The sequence below is a fragment of the Syzygium oleosum genome, unplaced genomic scaffold (assembly GCF_021117445.2).
Source record: "Syzygium oleosum isolate NSW1041296 unplaced genomic scaffold, Sole_v2.1 Sole_v2.10, whole genome shotgun sequence".
Taxonomy (NCBI): Eukaryota; Viridiplantae; Streptophyta; class Magnoliopsida; order Myrtales; family Myrtaceae; genus Syzygium; species Syzygium oleosum.
Genome location: NW_026607494.1, coordinates 8,543,988 through 8,564,284, shown reverse-complemented (window position 1 = coordinate 8,564,284; position 20,297 = coordinate 8,543,988). Strand labels below are relative to the sequence as shown.

The following is a 20,297-nucleotide window of genomic DNA, read 5'->3' as shown; positions in this document are numbered from 1 at the left end:
GAAAGCTTGAAGAAACTCAGTGAAATTTAGTATTTCGACTGCCCGAATCGACGATAAGTTGGTAACACAAATGGTTATTTCTCTGAATATATATGTGCTGTTGCATACACGCACAAGGCAATAATGAAACAGGTTAAAAAAAAGTTCAAGTCAAATAACTGGATTCGCAACACCTAGGCTAAGCCAGTTATTTGCTTGAACTAATTGAGTCGATGACGAGTTGAGCAACATCATTGAAAAAAGGGAAAAAAGAACTTGTGGTATGGGTTCCGTTTGTTTTGCGAAAAATATTTTCTAATAAGTAATTTTCTATATAAATAATAATATTTTTCGGTATTTGATTAAGACCTAGAAGTGAACTAAAAAATATTTTCCGTTGTTTGGTAAGGAAACTTTAATTTGATTTTTTGCGTCATCGTTTGGTCGAAATTGCCGACGTGACGCCGGCTATCCTATGTGGTACATCCGTTGCTAACGTGGACAATTTGTATAGTTTTTCTTAAAAGAAATTTGGTTTTTTAAATAATTTTATTTTTTATTTTTCTTTTGTTTTCTTTTCTTTTTCCTCATTCCTCCACCATGACCGGCGGCGATGGCCACAAGCGAGCTCAAGTTCCGCCGGATCTAGTGAGCCTCAAGCTTGTTGGCCTTGGGTGAGCACAAGCTCGCCAAGATTGGCCAAGTCTCAAGCTCGCTGATCTTGAGCTTGCCAAGATCGGCCGAGCTGCAAGCTTGCTGGCCTCGGCTGAGCCCGAGCTCGAGCTCACATGGATCAGTCGAGCCTCGAGCTCGTTGACCCAAGTCATGGCTGATTGGCTGGTTGCTTGTCATCGCCAAGGCTCGCGGTCGGCGGAGGAAGAAGGAGAAGGGAAAAGAAAGAAAAGAGACAAAAAAAAGAAAAGAAAAAAATAGAATAAAAAATAAAAATAAGAAGAAATCGGATTTTTATTTTAAAAATATGGCCTCGATGGATCTTGGCACGGTGGCCGAGGACCCAGGCTCAGCCTTGATATTACCAGGTTTGGCATCCTGGGCTTGGGCATTGATGTCCCGAACCAAGCCTCGATGGTCCCGGGCATGGCGGCTGGGGTCTCTAATTCCATCTGGAACTCGATGAAATTCCGTTTCCTGATCGCCGGTTTTTCGTGTTCTGTATCTTTTTCATTCGACCCATCTCAAGCCGCTTCCGCCGTCATGGGTGCCGACATTCAGGGTTTCTTCGATGGATGCGGGCTCTCCACCACCTCGACCCCGGAGACCACGAATCTCGTGAAGCTTCTTTAACTGTGAAAGAGAGTGGAATGCTGGGGACTAGCAAATGCACATGCGCCTCCGGGGACGACGCCTCGTTTGCTTGAACGGTTAGAGATTCCATTCAATGCGGTTCCATTCCTTGTGTTTTATGGTTAATTCGTTGAAGGAAACGCTGACGAGCGAGTTTAATTTGTTTTCTGGTTCTTGCAGCTTTGGCTTCTGTGGGGGTTTGGAGGGTATGAACCATACTCGCCATTTCACAGCTACTAAGTCCATGTGAGGGTCCTTGAATTTATCTTGTTTCGAGACGAATTTGGATTTAGTTGCTTGGCTGTCACTTTGGGGCTCAAATTTCCCTCTTAGTTAATTGTTTTTGGTTTTAATTATGTGGTGGAAGAACATAGTAAACATCCTGTAAATTTTTTTGGAACTCTAGCTTTTCAACTCCAAGTGATCTATTTATTTTGTAAGGAAAAACTGAATGTGGATGCATATCGTTGGAGGAGTTCACTGGAAGTCTCAACTCTCGGGTACGTAATGCAATTGTGGGTTTATTCTTTCGATTGGTGCAATTGAGTTTTGAATATTTTCTAACTAGTGCAATGGAATCTCTAAAGTTAGAGGTTACCACGTAAGAGAAACCGGAAAAGTGATGAATGGAAGACTTTATCGCACTTCGATCTACTACTGGACTCAACCCGTTTGGAAGTTTCGTACTTTCTTCATCTTTGTGGTGAATTGAATCACAATATTCCAATACGAAAATCAAAACTTATTTAACAGTATAGCCTACTATGTGCTTGACATGCCTGATTCGGCACAGTTCTTAATTGAGTCATTCTTCTAGCTGAAGTATTTGGTTCATTTTTTGTAACGACCCAGTCCGACGAGGGCGGGAAGTGGTTGCTAGGGCCAGAAAGCCTAGACAAGAAGTGGCTCCTAGTAGACTTTTTAGAATGGCAAAAATGGCAGAAATGAACCAAACTGTGTACCAAATAGGGGGAGAGTGATTCTAAACTATATATGTGAAAATTGGAATTAACTCACGGAAGCACCTTTGAAAGTAATGGCAAGCTTCCAAAATTAATCATGCTCAGGTAAGAGTACTCCCAGGATGAGTGACCTCCCGGGCAAAAGAAAAAACCGTGAGGCTCGATATGGAACGAGTCAAAGTGTACAATACCTCAGTGAGTTAATCCAGGGACCTCACTTTAACAAAACACCATCAATTATCAAAATCCTTTGGAGGGGAATTATCAACAAAATGATCAAGACTCATTCAAAGATTTTGTTGAAGATGCCAAATGGAAGGTCTTCTCACGAGCTCTCAAAGAAAGGATTTCGATCCCATCCATTGATGTGGGCGATCAACCTAATCACACAAAATACTTCACATAACCAATGTCGAAGGTTTTCGGAAATATTCGCAATGAATACACTTTCATCAATTTGAAAGGTCTTTTTTGAGGACCGTAATGTTGATATGGTCATGGGTTTATACAAAGGATAATCGCTTTGAGGCCAAGAAAGAATATTCAGTTCGTCATCTTCATCGGGTTTTTAAGTCAAGAACCTCGAAGATAAGATAAGAGATCATTGCTTCCACTCCTTCGAGTGGTAGTTTCTTTGGAAAATCCTTACGTCCACTCGAACCATCCCAATTAGAAGAGACTTCATAGAGGGTTATAATGTTAGTTCGGTGAAAGGCTCGAAAGGTTTAGAATTTCTTTCATGGGATCATGAATTGGTGATTATCTTGGCATCATTACCAGCTTATCCAAAGAATTCTGAAATCTTTTGACTCTTGAAATTTAAGTTGTCTGGAGAGTCCATTAATCAATCCATTCGAAACACGAGAGCTTCGCTCTTTTTCTAATTGCTTTTGCATTTGGCATGTTTTCTCTTCACAAAAATATTTTGCTTTTGATGCACTTTTTTTTTTCACGGGCATGAGCCTCGCTTTTACTAGGCACGCTGCTTTTTTAGGCCCTTAGTTTTCATTTCTTTCGACTTTTGAACTTTTTGGCTCTTTTGATACCTTGGACTGCTGATTCTTAGGAATCTCGAGACATTTTTCTATCATCTATTGATTCTCTTCGCAAATCGCATGCCTTGCCTCAATGTAGGGAGATAATCATCAACTGGGTTCAGAAATGAATATTAAAGGCCAACTTGGCTATTCAAAGGCTAATCAGTGTTTGGATAGAGAAATGAATTATCTTCTTCACTTTGGGATACCTCGAGCTTTCATGAGAATTCACCTAAAAACATCACAAGAAGATTGATGCAAGTGAAGACAAAAAAATCTTTCTTCAACCTTTTCTCCAAATGCTTTCAATGTCAACCTCCAATTTGCCCCAATGTGAAGTGGTTCTCGATAGGGTATTTTCAAAGGATTCTCCCTATTTAGGCTCAAAATGGCTAGCAAGGGTCAAGTTTAATGTTTAGGGTAGAAGAAAAAAATGTCTCATGTCATTTTGATTTATGTATTCCTTACGAATAAATCCTTTGTCCTAAGATATGGTCTTTCTTTTTCGCTCTACTCTCAAAGTGTGTATAAGGGTCGTGTTTGGACACGGCTTGCCTTTTGTTATCCTCGATGCTCCCACTTGACATGCTTAACATTCCCTTTTTATTTGTTCAAATCACTTATTAAAACTATCCTCGGTTGGGATTTTTTTTATTTATGATGCATGTACCAATGCATGGAAAAGCAAATCTAGAATAAAGAATGTCATTCAAAACCTACGGAGAAAATGGTTTCGAATTTCTTCTACGTTCTCTTTTAAATTAAACTCGGAGAAGTATTTAAGAGATTTTTTTTAGAGAGATTTTTCCTTTTGAGTTTCTACTCTTATGAAAGGAGTTTTAAGGAAAGGAATACTTACCTGTGCCGTGGCGACTAGGTGACCTTGTAGAGCAACAAAAGAGACCATGTTAATGCATGGTTCTTTGATGAACGAGAGTTGAGAACGATACGACGTTACCCTTAAACTTGTTCTTCAAGTGTTAACGGCTCCTACAAAAAAGAGGAAATTATGTCAAAGATGAGATTAAAGAAGGAATATTGGAATTGATACCAAGTTACCCTTGTGTTTGTTCTTCCAGTAATTAATCTTTTCCCTATCAAAAGAAAGAAAATTGTGTTAACAATGATGTTAGAAGAGATAAATTAGAACCGATATGGTTTTATCCTTCATTCGAGTCCATGACGATGCCTTTTCGGCAAATCCTATATTGTGGCAACTAGGCGACCCTATAAAGAATAAGAAGGAATGTGGTAGTGCATGAATCCTCGGGAAATGAAAGACCGAAAACGATACAACATTACCCTTCACTTCAATTCAGCTTTTGAGAGCTTGACATTTCCTATTAAGAATAGAGATTTAATATGGTAGGAAAGAGATCGAGTAGGGCAAATGGGAATTGATACAATATTACCCTTCATTGGCTTTGTCATTTGGTGACAAAAGACTGAATGGGCTATCGTTCAATTTCCATCGAACTTCATCAGGCATTTGAGCAATTTGAGTTCTTGAGACCAATGTTGTGATAAATCGCTTACTTTGGTCTCGTTTGGTCAAGTACTTTTTTTTATTATGATTATTATTTTTTATGGCAACCTTGTTGCCATTTTTGGGGATCAAACCCCAATCGCGTCTCGAACCTTTCATTCCCCTTGCCACCAGACCAAGGCGCTGGTGGTGTCCATGGGGCGTTCCTTTTTTCATTTAATTAAACAAGTTCAGGAACAACATATCCTTTCGTGCTAAATCAGACGACTCCGTTTTACCAAGTTTTATTGGCGGTAGGTACTGCCCAGTGGTTGAAAATACGCCTTGCCTGCAAGGCAATAGGTGGAGTGTGCTATTTCTATAATGAGTCGCATCATGTTTAGGAATGAGATACATCCTTTTACACCAAGTTGAATGAATCCGACATGTGTTGCCCCGTTCTGCTTGATTGGTGAACCTCTACTTTGCTCAAATCGCCCCTTCGTTTAAGTTTATACTGATAATTTCTTGAGCTTTCTTGAACGTCGACAATCTCTTTCTTACATCTTGTCGCTTGGGCTTTTCCCTTGCAACTCCTTCCTCGAAGTAGCTTGATATTCCCTTCTTAGTGTTTGGAGGCACCATCCACAACACGATTTGCCCCACATTTGTTTGCTAGGCATGTCTCTTTCGGATCCATTTACTTGTTGGAGGAGAAGGAATTTGCCCCATGCTTGATTGCTCAAAAGCCATTTGCCCCAACTTGATGGCGCTTGCCACGGCTAGATGCTTTTTTTTTTTTTCGGAGACTTCACTCCATGTCTTCTTATGATCATTTGTTTGATTTTCATTGTCCCTCGTTCGGGTTTTTCTTCTTTTTCACCTTCAGATCATTTCGGCTATCCGTCATTGACAGCTCTTACCTATCGCCGTCGCTTGTGGCCGGCGATGGTTGGCTACCAGTTTCTTAAAAAAGAAAAAAGAAAGAAAAGAAAAGAGAAAAAAGAGAAAAAAAAAGAACAAAAAATCTAAACAAATTATTAAATTTGTCAACGTCATCTATAATGGGCGTAGCCTAACGCCAACGTATAAATGAAATTAATACTAATGTAATGTAATAAATTTATGACTTTTTCGGTACCTTTTCCATTTTATGTGGTATTAACCCTACCTTAAAATAGGAAAACTGCTTATAGTTATTTACGAAATGCACGTGGCGCTTGTAGCGTGCATGGATCTAGTCTTGAATGATATAATAGGATCAGCAAATAAACAAGCTTAGCCCCGCCAACTGGGCCGGCCCAATATGAACTCACCATCGCTCGCCCGGCGTAAGAAGGGTTTGCATTCTACCTGAAAGCTTGTGATTCGTCGCCGCCGCAGCTCGCGTTGATCGCCCTGTCCTCTGCTTTTCCCTGTGTTTCTCTTCCTGAAGAGTTCCCTTGTGTCTCCCGCGACTTGTATGAGCGAAGCCATGAGGATAACTGATGGCGGTTCAGACCCGCGAAAGAGCAAAGAGGATGAGGTGGTCGACAGGATCAGCGGTTTGCCCGACTCGCTACTCCTCCACATACTCTCCTTCCTGCCCTTCAGGTGCGCTGTCCGCGCATCCTTGATACTTCGGCCGTTCCGTGGCCTTTGGAGATCTCTGAGTAGTCTGTCCTTCGAGGAGTGCGATTTCCATGCCTGCCGTCGCGGCCGTTCTGGAGCCGGTGAGTTCTTGAATTTCGTCGAGCATGTGTTGGCTCTACACGAGAGCCCCAAAATCCATACGTTCCGTATCGAGTTGAACTTTCATGCGAGTGGCTTTCCTAACCCTGAATTTGACGGTCGTGGAGTAATGTCAAATAGACTGGATGAGTGGATATGCTTCGCGCTGAAGAAAAAGGTGAAGGTCCTCGATGTTGCCCTAGGTGGCTGTGCTAGGCCGATGGGAGCAAAGCCAGCTCTTCACTATAGAGTGCCGAGTGCTGTTCTCGGTTCTAGTAACCTGGTGGAGCTTAAATTGAAGGTTTGTAATATCGAATCTCTAGGACAGATTCATTTGAAATCGCTTCAAAAGTTGTCGATGTTTGATGTTAATTTAAGCGAAGAGGTGATACAAAATCTGGTTTCGGGAAGCCCGTCATTGAAGAAGGTGTCCCTCCAATATTGCCATGGCCTACAAGTTCTGAAGTTCGAAAGGCACCCGTCCCTTGAAGAATTGAATGTTTGTAATTGTGTTGACCTGGAAAAAGTGGATCTTGCTAGTTCGGGCATCAAAATATTGGCCGTCTATGTCGGTTATCCCCTGAGTAAGATAATCTGTCCGAATGTCATGACACTTGAACTGGATGGATTACAAGATGATGTAAATTTGGATTGCGGGTCTTCCCTTAATGATGTGGCCCTCTATGTCAGCGGTTTTGGAGATTTCTTGTTGGAACGAGGTGTCTTTCTGGAATATTATGAGTTCAAAAGGCTTCTGAAAAAGCTCCGTAGCATTGCACATTTTACTCTGTGCAATCGGAGTATACTGGTAGGTTTCCATTCTATTTAAATGATTTGAATGTTAAGTGATAAGATTAGAATTTCTTGATGAGAGCTGGCAGTGGTGGCTGGAGACTTATTTGTTTAGTTTGTCCATTGTCCAGTCTTGCACTATTAGCTTAAATCTTCAAAACACTCTTTCTCATAACATTGTCACTGTTGCCATTTGATATGAATGGATCTTTTTTCTGTTGTCCATATTTGTGCTTTCTTGTCAAAATTCAGCAGTCATTCAATACCAGTTTGAATAGCATTGTGGTAGATTTATCCATCTCAAATTAATGGTCGATTTTTTTTTTTTTTGGTCTTATTGAGTCTATCAGGTCACGACCTGCTTTATGGACAGCTTAGCATATTGCTGGGACTTGTTGTCAGCTAACCTTGTTGCTTTGTTTGTGTATTTTTGGGTAATTTAGCTTTTTGATGTTTGTGATGATAAAAGTCTGAATCTAATCATGCATATTTGATAAAGGAAGGTCTCATCAGGAGTTTTTACTCAGTATCAATTATTGATTGATGCCTTCATCCTTAAGGGTGCTTGTTTGCGTTAAAGCTTAAGTATATCACATGGAGGTGTATATCAATTAATAGCAAGAAAGTCTAGTGGGTGATAACTCTAGCTTGTGTAATATGTGGCATTCTAGTTGTTTGACTAGTATGATAAAAGTGTAGTGGAGATTGGATCCATTAATTACTCTTGGCAGTAAATTGTAGCTCTCAAGGCGTAGGGTTGCCAGAATGATTTAAATTCGTGAAGTAAAGAAGATATCCACTTTGTTAATATTGCGTATTGATCCAACTTAGTTAGAGGAGGCGTCGTTATTGTATGTTTCTGATTTACTTTAATTATCGAAACATCAAGCATTATGGGTCAGATGCTATTCTTTTACTTTTTTTAACTTTTTGTTTGTCTTATTTTATGTTTTTCTTGTTTTATGTTTTAAGGATCTCAATTCCTCCATTGATTCTCCAGGTCTTTAGCATATGGGAGCTGAACAATCAAACATGTCCATCTTTCAACTGGAAGTCAGTGACAATGACACTTAATTTGGCAAAGTGGCACCTCCCTGGGATTTCTTACCTATTAGAGGCTTGCGATTTTCTAGAAACACTTACCATATATGTTTATCCGTCAAATCCCGAAGATATTCAGGTACCTACTAGAGATTTGAGACTTACCATATATGTTTATTCGTCAAATATTCAAGTGCCTATAAATGGTGTTAGAGACATTCATTTCTTCAGCTTACAGTTTTTCGAGAATAAAGGATATTTTTTTTTCTAAAAGTTCAAATTATTTTTACTTTCATTGGTAGAGAAGAGTGGCACCTCTTCATTACATGGAATTTATTTCTAAATTTCCTTAAGTACATTAACTTGCAATTGAATTATGGATATTGGATATCAGAAGCAGTATATTTGTTTAGAAATTAAATTTGTCTGATTTATTAATGCTTGAGCTTTGCACTTTGTTTGCTATTTTTCAGAGAAATACGTGGGATCGAGCGTGTAATTTTGATGGGAGGAGTTATTGGCATTCTGTTCAAGGCACATTTCATTGTCTTGCTCACCACCTCAAGAATGTAATGGTATATGCATGCGTGACCGAACCATACGTGATTGAGCTAATCGAGTTTTTACTTGGGAACGCACTGGTTTTGGAGAAAATGGTGATCTCTACTAAAAGGAATTCTAAAGAAAATCGAAATGGGATTTTATATTTAGCTGACACCTCCGGCCTAGAAAAGGACTATACTTCGGATATGCTTCTGGATTTTTCGCAAAAGGTTCTTAGCTTACCGAGAATTTCTCCCCGTGCAGTCGTACACATGGCAGTATGTTGATATGGTTTTCTCAAATGTAGAAGTACTGCTCTATTTCATTTATACAATTTCTATTATGCTAACAAGTCATGTCTCTGTCGTCAGTTTACATTTTCTTTTAGCTGGCTTTCTCTTTTGGTCTTAAATCGATGGATTCAATAGTTTATTATTGGAAACACAACTTTACGAATCCTGTTATCATTTTAGTTGGCTTCTTCACCAAGCGACTATTGCTTTCATCTTAAATTTATCGAAGTTTGAAGTAGATGATGCAGGAAACATCGCGAGAACAGAGGAAAGCTATGTAATAATCTGGATTGATAGCGGTAATGGTACTCCGGCAATACGTAATCCATATGCAAAAGCAAAATATGCAAATTTGGTTTTGGAAGTATGGCCTAGACTTTAACAGAGGAAGTTTTGTGGATGTGCAAAGTTGGTTCCCAACTTGGAAATGGAAAGAAAGTGAGGGAGAGTAAGAAAAGTCCAAAAAGCAAATTGCTCGTCACTTTAGCTATAAATGTATGGTGTTACCATCAAACCCTTGTGCTCAACTTTGGCTTCTCAGAGTTGGAAATTTGACAGTGAAATCAACTATAAATTGAACTGAATATATCTTGTGGCTAGTTTAGTTTAAGGATCTTGATTTGATTTCTCAAAATAAACTCGAGGCTCGTGTGTTGAAACAATTTCCAAATGAGGAAACAATCTGATGTTACTTTGCTTGGAGATCTTTGACCTTTTCTGACCTCTGAGTAGTCTTCCAAGTTAAATCGCGAGCTGTGGCTTATTTCGGTTGTGCTCATGTCCGAAGTCGCCTTGTATGGTCAACAAAAAAATTGCTTTTAAAGGTTAAAGGTGAGGGCTTGATGTGATTCTTCTGAAATACCAAGTTGCAGTCTGAAGTCAACAAAATTGTCACTTGACACAAACACTGTATGGTTGCGTTCTTGGTAGTCGGAGGATAGACGTGGTTTGCGAAATCAATCATCTTCGTCGAATGGGCTGACGAAAATAGGTGCGTTGAAGTTTAGTGTGAATGCTGAAAGGAAGGTTCTTGCTAGTACAAATGATAACTGATGGGTGCTCTAAGTTTAGTCTTTTCTTTACGAGGAAATAATCGCTTCGCACATATTTGCTGTAGCACATGAATTCTTATTTAGTTCATGACGTCAAGAATTTAGTTAGTGTTGGAAAGTTGCAAGAGCTTAAATTAAATCCAAAACTTGATTCAACCATGCATTGACTATACCCGGAAGAGAAATATCATATTTGATTTCACTTCTTGCACATCTTATTGAAACGATGGGGATCTAGCTAGATGTTACATCTTCTGTGACGATTCACCATTAAAGAAGCAATGTATTGACTGCAATAGGAAAAATTATCTAAAAAATCATTAACCTATTTTGTGACAGCTAATTTAGTACTAAAATTTTCAATAATGTAAATTTAGTCTTAAATTTTTTGATGATTTGTCAATTTAGTCTTAAAATTTATTATATTTCTCGTTTCAATACTCCCATTATTATCAACAAATAAACAAGCTTAGCAGTTTCCATAAAATAAAAATAAAAAAACCAAGATTAGCCCCGCCTATTGGGCCGGCCCAATATGAACTCACGGTATAAATATTCAGTATTTGGATTCCACCTGAAAGCTTTTTTTCCTTCTGTTTCTCAGCCTGAAGAATTCCCTTGTGTCTCCCGCGACTTGTATGAGCGCAGCCATGAGGAGAACTGACGGCGGTTCAGACCCGCAAAAGAGAAAAGAGGATGAGGCGGTCGACAGGATCAGCGGCTTGCCCGACTCGCTCCTCCACCACAGACTCTCCTTCCTGCCCTTCAGGTGCGCTGTCCGCGCATCCTTGATGCTTCGGCCGTTCCATGGCCTTTGGAGATCTCTGAGCAGTCTGTCCTTCCATGAGTGCGATTTCCATGCCTGCCGTCACGGCCGTTCTGGAGCTGGCGGCGGCGGCTCCAGAACGGAATTTAATCTTGCATATTTGATAAGGGAAGGTTTCGTGAGTAGTCTTTACTCAGTATAAATTAAAGATTGATTCCTTCATCCTTAAGGGTACTTGTTTGTGTCAGTAATTCCAAAACTTAAGTAAATCACCTGGAGGTGTATATCAATTAATACTTAGAAGGGCTAGTGGGTGATAACTCGAGCCTGTGTAATGCGTGGCATTCTAGTTGTTTGACTAGTATGATAGAAGTGTAGTGGAGATTGGATCCATCAAGTACTCCTTGCAGTAAACTGCAGTTTTCAAGGCGATGGGTGCCCAAATTTGGGTTAAAGCAATGATTTCAATTCGTGAAGTCAAGAAGTTATCCACTTTGTTTATCTTATGCATTTGATCCGACTTAATTAGTGGAGGCGCAGTAGTTGTTGTCGGTTGTTGTATGTTTCTGATTCACTTTATTTATATAAACATCAAGTATTATCGGTCAGATGTTGTTCTTTTACTTTTTTTAGATTTTTCTATGTCCTATTTTATGTTTTATGGATCTCAATTCCTCCAATGGTTCTCTGTTTTCCATCTGCAGGTCTTCAGCATATGGGAGCCGATGTATCAACCTTGCCCAACTTTCAGCTGGAAGTCTGTGACAATGACACTTAATTTGGCAAAGTGGCACCTCCCTGGGATTTCTTACCTCCTAGAGAATTGCGACTTTCTAGAAACACTTACCATATATGTTTATCCGTCAAATGCCGAGGATATTACGGTACCTACTTGTGATTTTTCAGAGACACTTACCATATATGTTTATTTGTCGTGCCTGATAAAAGGTGTTAGAGACATTTATTGCTTTAGCTTATAGTTTTGTGAGAATGAAACGATATTTTTCTCTGAAAGTCAAAATTATTTTTACTTTCATTGATATAGAACAGTGGCGCCTCTTCATTACATTGAATTTATCTCTAAATTTTGCTAAGTATATTAACTTGCGATTGAACTATGGATATTGGATGTCAAAAATAGTATATTTTTGGAATAAGCACATTAAAAGTCTTAAAACTTGTCACGAAAGTGCAATTGAGTCCTAAAACTTTCAAAAAGTACAATCGAGTCCTAAAACTTGTTGCGAAAGTGCAATTGAGTCCTAAAACTTTTAAAAGGTGCAATCAAAAGAATAACTTAATTGGACTAACTGGACAAGTTTTAGGACCTGATTGCACTTTTTGAAAATTTTAGGATTGAATTGCACTTTTCGTGATAAGTTTTAGGACTCAATTGCACTTTTTGAAAGTTTTATGACTCAATTGTACTTTGATGACAAGTTTTAGGACTTTCAATGCACTTATCCCTATATTTTTTTAGAAATTAAATTTATTTGATTTATCAATGCTTGAGCTTTGCACTTTGTTTGCTATTTTGTTAGGGAGGTACGTGGAATCGAGCATGTAAGTTTGATGGAAGGAGTTACTGGAATTTAGTTGAGGGCACATTTCATTGTCTTGCATACCACCTCAAGAATGTAATGGTATATGCATGTGTGACCGAACCATATGTGATTGAGCTAATCGAGTTTCTGCTTGGAAACTCACTGGTTTTGAAGAAAATGGTGATCTCTACTAAAAAGAACTTTGGACAAACTCGAAGTGGGATTGACATCGGCGTACAGAAGGACTCTCCCCCGGATATGCTTCTGGAATTTTCAAAAAAGGTCTTTAGTTTACCAAGAATATCTCCCCGTGCAGTAGTACACATGGCAGTATGTTGATATGGTTTTTTCAAACATGGGAGCACTAATTTATTTCATTTCTACAGTTTCTATTATACTAACAATTCATGTCACTATTCTCAGTTAACATTTTCTCTCTTTTGGTCTTAAATTGATGGATTCAATAGTTTATCAATGGAAAAACATGTTTATGAAACCTGTTATCATTTTGGTCGGTTTTTTCTCTAAGCCACTATTGCTGGCATTGTAAATTTTTCGAAGTTTGAAGTAGATGATGCAGTAAACATTGCTAGAACAGAAGAAAGCTATGTAATAGTCTGTATTGATAGTGGTAATGGTACTCCAGCAATACGTCATCCATATGCAAAAGCAAAATATGCAAATTTGGTTTTGGAAGTGGGGCCTAGACTTTAATAGAGGAAGTTTTGTGGATATGCAATTTGGTTCCCAACTTGGAAATGGAATGAAAGGAAGGGAGGGTAAGAAAAGTCCAGCAAATTTCTTGTCACTTTAGCTAGACATGTATGATGTTACCATCAAACCATTGTGGTCAATCTTGGCTACTCAGAATGATCAAATTCAATTTGACAGTGGAAATCAACTATAAATTAAACTAAACATATCTTGTGGCAAGTTTATTTTAATGATCTTGATTTGATTTCGTAAAATAAACTAGAGGCATGTGATGATACAATTTCCAAATGGGGAAACTAATTGAGTAGTCTTGAATGTTAAATCATTGATGCTTCGGCCCTTCCATGGCCTAAAATAGTGTCCACAATTTATAAGGGAAGTTCCTCTAATGAATGTTTTGCAAGCCAGTACAGTTGATGATAAACTGTCGTCCTCGAAGGTGTACGTCTATGAGTCTATCCGTGCTAGACAATAGACATTAGTTTTTTTTTTTTTTGTCGAAAATAGATATGAGTTAGAGTTACCTATGAAAGGAATGCCATGTTTACTTGTATAGGCCAACAAGGTGAACCGAAAATCTTAAATACACTTGCAGTTGAGAAAAAATCACCTTAGGTGGTTGCTACTTAGGAAAAATTATCTAAAAAGTCCTGAATATATTGTATTTTTGCCAATTTAATCATAAATTTTTTAATTTTGCCAATTAATTTCTAAATCTTTTCATATTTTGCCAATTGAATCCATCCGACCAATTTTGACTGGAATTTATTTAGCCAGCGTTGACGTGCACAATATTTAATAATTTTTTAATTTTTTAAAACTTTTTTTGAATTTTGAATTTTTTCTTTTTCCTTTCCTTTTTCTCTTTTTTTTTTTTGGTTTTCCTCGTTTACTCTTGTTTTTTTTTCATAGCAATAGCCGGCAAGGGTCGACGGGCCCTCGCTGACCGTAGACGAGGGTCGCCGGGTCCTTGCCTGGCCTTACCGGCTGTGGGTGAGGCGGCCTTCGGCCGAGACCACTATGGCCTCGCCTTGATCTGGGTGAGGCCATTCGGCCACTGGTTAAAAAACAACAAAAGTTAAGAAAGAAAACAAAAAAAATAAATAAAATAAAAGAGAAAAAGAAAAGAAAATTTAATAAAAAAATTCTAAAAAAATATTAAAATATAATTAAAAATTATCCACGTCAGTGCTGACTGTGCCATGTAAGACGCATAAGCATTTTCCAGGGTAATTTGACTGAATGGACTCAATTGGCAAAATTGAAAGGTTTAGAACTGAATTTGCAAAAATGCAATAGATTTATGACTTTTTGGATAATTTTCCCTCACTACTTATGTTTTGAAGTTTTGAGTACTTAAAAATTGGTGCTTGGTTCAAGCGACTTAGGGCTTGTTTGGCAACTGGCCAAATAGTAAAAATTTATGTTCTTTTGTTTCCAGAATCAGTTTTGGAATAGAAATCCGTTTGTTAAATTTTTTGATTCTAGGCACAAATTCTTGCAAATTTGTGTCTAGAATCAGTTTTGAAGCAGAATCAAGAATAAAAAAAAAAGTAACTTCTTGATTCTAGGAACAAAAATGAGAATCAATTTTTTTTTCTTCTTCTTGTTCTGGTTTTTAATGTAGCTTCTAATGTCCGGTGTGAGGGTCACCCTCGCCGTATCTGGCGAGATTAAAATATTTTACTAAAAAAATATTATTAATAAAAAAAATGTTTTACTTGCCATGAACAAAAAAAAATTATTTTACCAGCCATGGCCAGCGACTAAGCCATGAAAAAAATATATATTATTAATAAAAAAATTTATCGGCCATGGCAAAAAAAAGGAAAAAAATTTTTCGGCCATGGTCGACGACCGTGCCATGGCAAAAAATAAAAAAATATATTTTCAATAAAAATAATAAAAAAATATTATTAATAAAAAAATTTTTACCGGCCATGGCCAAAAATAATAAAAAAATATTTTTTAATAAAAGTATTATTAATAGAGAAATTTTTTACCGGCCATGGCCAAAAAAATAAAAAAATTATTTTTAATAAAAGTATTATTAATTAAAAATATTTTACCGGCCATGGCCAAGAAGGAGGAGAAGAAAAAAAGAAAAGAAAGAAATATTAAAATATTTAAAATATTATTAATTAAAAGAAATTTTATGCCGTTACCAAATGCATTTCTGTTCTTTTACTATTTCAGGAATAGAAATTTTGGGCCGTTACCAAACGCCTTCAAATGCTCAAAATCAGTTCCCGGGTACAGAATAATTGCCATGCGCACCTTATAGGTCTTTTTCTCAATAGTGAAATTCATTTCTTTAGTCTTTATACTTCATATGTTCACATACCAGAGTTTAAACCTTTTCAACTTTTGCCAATTGAGTCTATCCGGCAAATTTTGATAAGAAATTACTGACGAGGACGCCGACCGTCTTATGTGGCTGGAAATTACTGACCAGAAATTACCCCATTCCCTTTCTCTTCCTCATCTCCGTCTCCATTGGCGGCATTGAAGGTGCGTCTTGCTTCTAGGTTCACTAATCGATGGATTGATTTCCTTTGATCTTGATGTAATGATTGATTTGTGAATCGATTTGCTTCATCTGTACGTCTCTGTTTCTTGGCTAGAGAATTCCCAAGTGCATTTTAATCTCGAGTCTTCAAGCTGCGCCTGGTGTGACGTGGATTCTAGCTTCCCTCGCTGAACTTATTGCATAGATAGGAGAGCGATTTAGAACTGCCTTTTGGTGTTTCTCCTTTTGGTCTGCTAAATTGTAGTTGTTGTGTACAGGGAATATTAATAATTGCGCGCGCGCGTGAGAGTGTGTTTCCACTCTCCCATTTTCTACTTTTCAAGAAGTATAAGCATCTCAATTCCAATCTTCATAGTTTTTTGTTTTCTCTGTAATTGTGTTTTAAAGTAAACTAAAAAGTCTTCATCCAGCTAGTTTCTCTGTAATTGTTTTCCAGAAAATTTCGTTTCGATTTGGATTAAATACTACTTTTGTTACCGTTTGTGTTCATGGAAATCTTTTGGTGTTGAACTCGGAAAGAAGGAACCAATGATTCTGGGGGTTTTTCATGTGCAGGTTGAGAATTCGCATAAAAAATTTGTCCGACCACGTGGCAGAGGACCGCCTGCGCTACCTCTTCTCCGCCATAGGTGAAGTTACAAACGTCTGCATCATGTGACCGAGTATGTGCTGCATTCACCCTCTTTCTCTTTTTATTCTTGCGAGCCCTCTCTTTTCCTTGAACGCTTCTTTGAACCAGTGTGTTTCAACATGTGCAGCGATGGTCAGAGCCGGGATTTGCCTATATCGGGTTCCGGACAGAGAAGGCCGTGCAAGAAGCCATTATGTGCTTCAATGGCTTCCAGTTCAACGGTGGCCGGATCAAAGACCCGGAGAATTGGTCTCTTCTCTATTAGTTTGCTAAAGTGGCTCCTCCAAGCCTCCTCAGAAGTGTTAAATTTGATATTCTTAACACGAAGAAATCTTGCCTGTAAAATTAAAGGCAAAAACAAACGTATAATGCCTAAAAAAAAGGCGAGACTTTCTCCTAACTTGTTTTCTGGCATGCATAATTGCTGCTACTATGTCGAAAGAAGGGCAGCTTTAAGAAGGAAAGGGAATTTGAAAAATTATATGCAAAATTGCAGCATCAATTTTGCTTGGCCTCACTGAATGACTCTTACACTAGAATTTTAGAGAGAGAAAATGTTTAGAGAGAAATTCTAAAAAATACATGTTACTCATATGCTTAGATAGGGTGCCCTATTTATACACAAGTACCTCTCTTTACAACCATCCATTTTTTTTTATCTAACAGTGGAGGATCACTTCTCATCTAATTAATCCAACGGTGGAGATTCATCTTGATCTAACAACAGTGGATGTCAATTCACATCAAACAAATCTAACGGTAGAAATCGAATCCACCTTATTTTATAACTTAAGAATGATAGGATTTGGCACTCTCGGGTTTTAATGACTTGTGAAGCATGAGTGCCCTTTTTAGTCCGTCTTCTTCACGATCAATATGGAGAACATTTTTTTTAGTAATGTCCCGAAAAAAAATAAAAATAAAACAACCTCAATTGCTTACATGTTAGTTGTTACGAGAGCAAGGCATTTAATCCTTAAGATGCAATTTGAACAAATTTGACAAAGTATCTAACAAGAGCAAATATATTAGAATGACTGTCCATAAATAAGAAATCATTGTTTTAAATTTGTCAAAATGACTCAATTAAATCATGTTGTCGAAACAATTGTAAACGAGTGTTACGTTATTTGAGATAATGTTGAGAAATGAGAGTGCTTTCATTCTCATCCTAGTACACAAAAATAGCATTTATGCTCATTATGCACAGCTCAAAATACTAGATTTTGCTGTGATAAGGAAAACAAATGATTATGGGTTTTGTACTTGCATTGTCAATTTCGACTCATCAGAGCAATAATCAGGAATGTATTGGTTAATATGATGTCACCATTAGAATACCATCATTTCAATTCGACCTAGTTATCAAATTCAACTAGCCTGACTAGTTTTAGACCAACTTTCCAGAATTCCTGCATCAACAATTCCCACTCCAATTTATATCAGAGGACATTTTGTGTAAGAAAAAATATACACAGAGGTAGCACTTGGCAGACCCTCCCTACTTGCAACAAGCAACTAAAGAACCCCCTTAACTAGAGCAGCATCCAATCCTCTTTAAAACAGACCCGTCTTCTTTGACATTCCGTCTTCTTTGACATTGATCGTTTGTCCCTGACCTGGAACAGAAGAAGCACCTGGGTCGTCACCCGCTTCGACTGCTTTCTTGCTCACGATCCGATAAATCTGACTAAGGACTTCGGCGAAAGCTGCTTCCACATTGGTCGCATCCAATGCGGAAGTTGACGTAGCTAGCAAGGATCACCTAGAGAGTGATGAATAGGTGATCTAAAACTTTTAATCAATTTTTAAAGCAGAAACAAATGATCAAAATTAAAGTCCGAAAGACATTCAGATTTTGAGCAAACTTTATAAACAATGTACTAGTGTGCAATATAAAAGATAGGATAAGAGTTTAGGGATAAAAAAACTGCACATAAGAAATTATAGTGGTTCGGCTTAGATCAAGCCTACGTCCATTCTCCCACGCTGGCAGTCTACTGGCTGGATTCCACTAATCAAATCAATGAGAAGTTACAGCAAGTTGTGCTGCTTAAGCCCATGCACTTCTCCCCGAAGCTGGTTCTGCTTATACCAAGTCAATAGATCACACTATCTCACACCTAAGTATACACTTATGACACTGTCTCAACCTCTCAATTGATTACACGTTTAAGCTCACGAAAGGCAAGTATAAAGATTGAAGATCGCTTAGAGTTTAGAATTCTACATTCTGGATTAACTCCTCGGCACGTTGATCTTTTTTTTATACTCCTCTACTTTCAAACTAGTCGTTAGACAGTCTCCAGAGGATCGTCTTCTAATCTACCTGTTGGACAGAACTGCATCAAGAAGATTGCGTAGCTGTTGAGGGATAAAATCCGAATCTCCGCTGAATATGGTTGCCCATACAACCAAAGTCTTGATTTCCATAATTAGCGCTTCTTCGCTTGGAAAGTGACTTATCTCGAGATTAATTGCCAATCAATCAAGATATTTTGCATATTAAACCGTTGCAAAATAATCTTCATGATTGAGTCAATCAATTTATTTTAAACATGAAATTCAAGCCATATTACTAGTCGTTATGTATGTTCTGAATACGTGTCACGTTCTGGACTTTACGTTTTAGACGTACGTTCTGGACCTTACGTTCTAAACTTATGTCTAAAGTTCATCTCTGGTGTAAAGTCTGAATCTCTTTGAGTATAAAGTCTGAACCTCTTTGTCTGAAGTATAAAGTCTAAACATCTTGAAGTAATTTCACAATCTGAACATGATTGCCACATCTTCTCTTTCAAGAATAACTTCTTAAATGAAAATACTTCAAAGTATTGATCAGACTTACAAAACATATATAGATAATTTTGTTAACTTCAAAATATGTTATGAGGTTTTCCCAATAGAAGTCTCCATGAAATAGAGTGACTCATTCTCGGCGAATGACTTCCCTTCCTCCTATGGGACCGCCACCAGGTGGCGGAGATCAGACTTGTTGCCAATGAGCATGACCCCGATGTTGGGGACGGTGTGGTCCCTCAACTCCCTCAGCCACCTTCCAACGTTCTCAAAAGTCGCACGCCTGGTGACGTCATACACAAGTATAGCGCCAACAGCTCCTTTATAGTAAGCACTAGTGATGGCACGGTACCTGAGAAGTTGAACAATTGAACTCAATACATTCGGTGATAATTAAAAAAATTCACAGCAACGTCCCTCATCACATAAATCCCACCTACATCACATTAATCCACCCGTTAAGCTCTTGCAAACTTCCAACACTAGCTAAATTCTGAAGGTCACAAACTAACTTGGAAGTCATGCTTTTGTGAAGATAAATGATGCGGTTATTCCCTCCTAGTGAAAAGAGGAAACTTAGAGCCCGCATCGGATATCACTCATACTAGTTGAATCTTCCTTCCAACATTCATACTAAACTTCAATGCGCCATCTTTCGTTAGTCCACTCAACAAACGCAAAGTACGTTTATCCTCCAACTACCAAGCAAGCAGGCATACAGGATCATTTAATATTAGTGTCAAGTGACAATTTATGTTGACTAAAATTCCAACTTCATATCCTCAAAAGACCAATGGCATTTTTTCTGTTGACCATGCAAGGCAACTTCAGACATGAGTGCAACCGAAATAATTCCTCTCCATCATTACTTATTGAAGGGAACTTCTTGCTATCCACAGCTCGCCGATGTAACTTGTAAGACAACTCAGAGGTCAGAAAAGGTCAAAGATCTCCAAACAAACTCGTTTTACTTGAACATGAGTTTGTTTCCCCATTTGGAAATTGCATCATCCTCCAGCTTATTTTGCGATATCAAATCAAGATCTTGAAACTAAATTTGCCACAGGATGCTTTCAGTTCGATTTTTAGATGATTTCTACTGTCAAATTTCCAACTCTGAGAAGCCATAAATGA

At 38.1% G+C, this 20,297-nt stretch overlaps 3 protein-coding genes across 3 annotated transcripts; 2 read left to right on the top strand and 1 right to left on the bottom strand.

Moving 5' to 3' along the window:
* Positions 1 to 6,096: 6,096 nt before the first annotated feature.
* LOC115667823 (putative F-box/LRR-repeat protein At3g18150) lies at positions 6,097 to 9,290 on the top strand. The gene is made up of 3 exons (XM_056315085.1): positions 6,097 to 7,266; positions 8,251 to 8,430; positions 8,765 to 9,290. The coding sequence occupies exons 1-3, from the start codon at positions 6,211 to 6,213 to the stop codon at positions 9,119 to 9,121; spliced, it is 1,593 nt and encodes a 530-aa protein (XP_056171060.1). The 5' UTR covers positions 6,097 to 6,210; the 3' UTR covers positions 9,122 to 9,290.
* A 2,313-nt stretch (positions 9,291 to 11,603) lies between these two features.
* LOC130139039 (uncharacterized) lies at positions 11,604 to 12,985 on the top strand. Its single transcript, XM_056315088.1, has 2 exons — positions 11,604 to 11,829; positions 12,487 to 12,985. Exons 1-2 carry the CDS (start codon positions 11,671 to 11,673, stop codon positions 12,826 to 12,828), a joined length of 501 nt encoding a protein of 166 aa, XP_056171063.1. The 5' UTR covers positions 11,604 to 11,670; the 3' UTR covers positions 12,829 to 12,985.
* A 6,337-nt stretch (positions 12,986 to 19,322) lies between these two features.
* Positions 19,323 to 19,752, bottom strand: LOC115667190 (ras-related protein Rab11D-like). Its single transcript, XM_030588801.1, has 2 exons — positions 19,604 to 19,752; positions 19,323 to 19,515 (listed from the first exon to the last, which is right to left on the bottom strand). Exons 1-2 carry the CDS (start codon positions 19,750 to 19,752, stop codon positions 19,323 to 19,325), a joined length of 342 nt encoding a protein of 113 aa, XP_030444661.1.
* Between the last annotated feature and the right edge of the window lie 545 nt (positions 19,753 to 20,297).

Coding starts and splice junctions, on each gene's coding strand:
- LOC115667823 (XM_056315085.1), top strand. CDS start 6,211: ATGAGCGAAGCCATGAGGATAACTGATGGCGGTTCAGACCCGCGAAAG. Junction 7,267..8,250: donor TGTGCAATCGGAGTATACTG/GTAGGTTTCCAT, acceptor TTGATTCTCCAG/GTCTTTAGCATATGGGAGCT. Junction 8,431..8,764: donor CAAATCCCGAAGATATTCAG/GTACCTACTAGA, acceptor GCTATTTTTCAG/AGAAATACGTGGGATCGAGC.
- LOC130139039 (XM_056315088.1), top strand. CDS start 11,671: ATGTATCAACCTTGCCCAACTTTCAGCTGGAAGTCTGTGACAATGACA. Junction 11,830..12,486: donor CAAATGCCGAGGATATTACG/GTACCTACTTGT, acceptor CTATTTTGTTAG/GGAGGTACGTGGAATCGAGC.
- LOC115667190 (XM_030588801.1), bottom strand. CDS start 19,752: ATGCGGGCTCTAAGTTTCCTCTTTTCACTAGGAGGGAATAACCGCATC. Junction 19,516..19,603: donor AACGGGTGGATTAATGTGAT/GTAGGTGGGATT, acceptor TCAACTTCTCAG/GTACCGTGCCATCACTAGTG.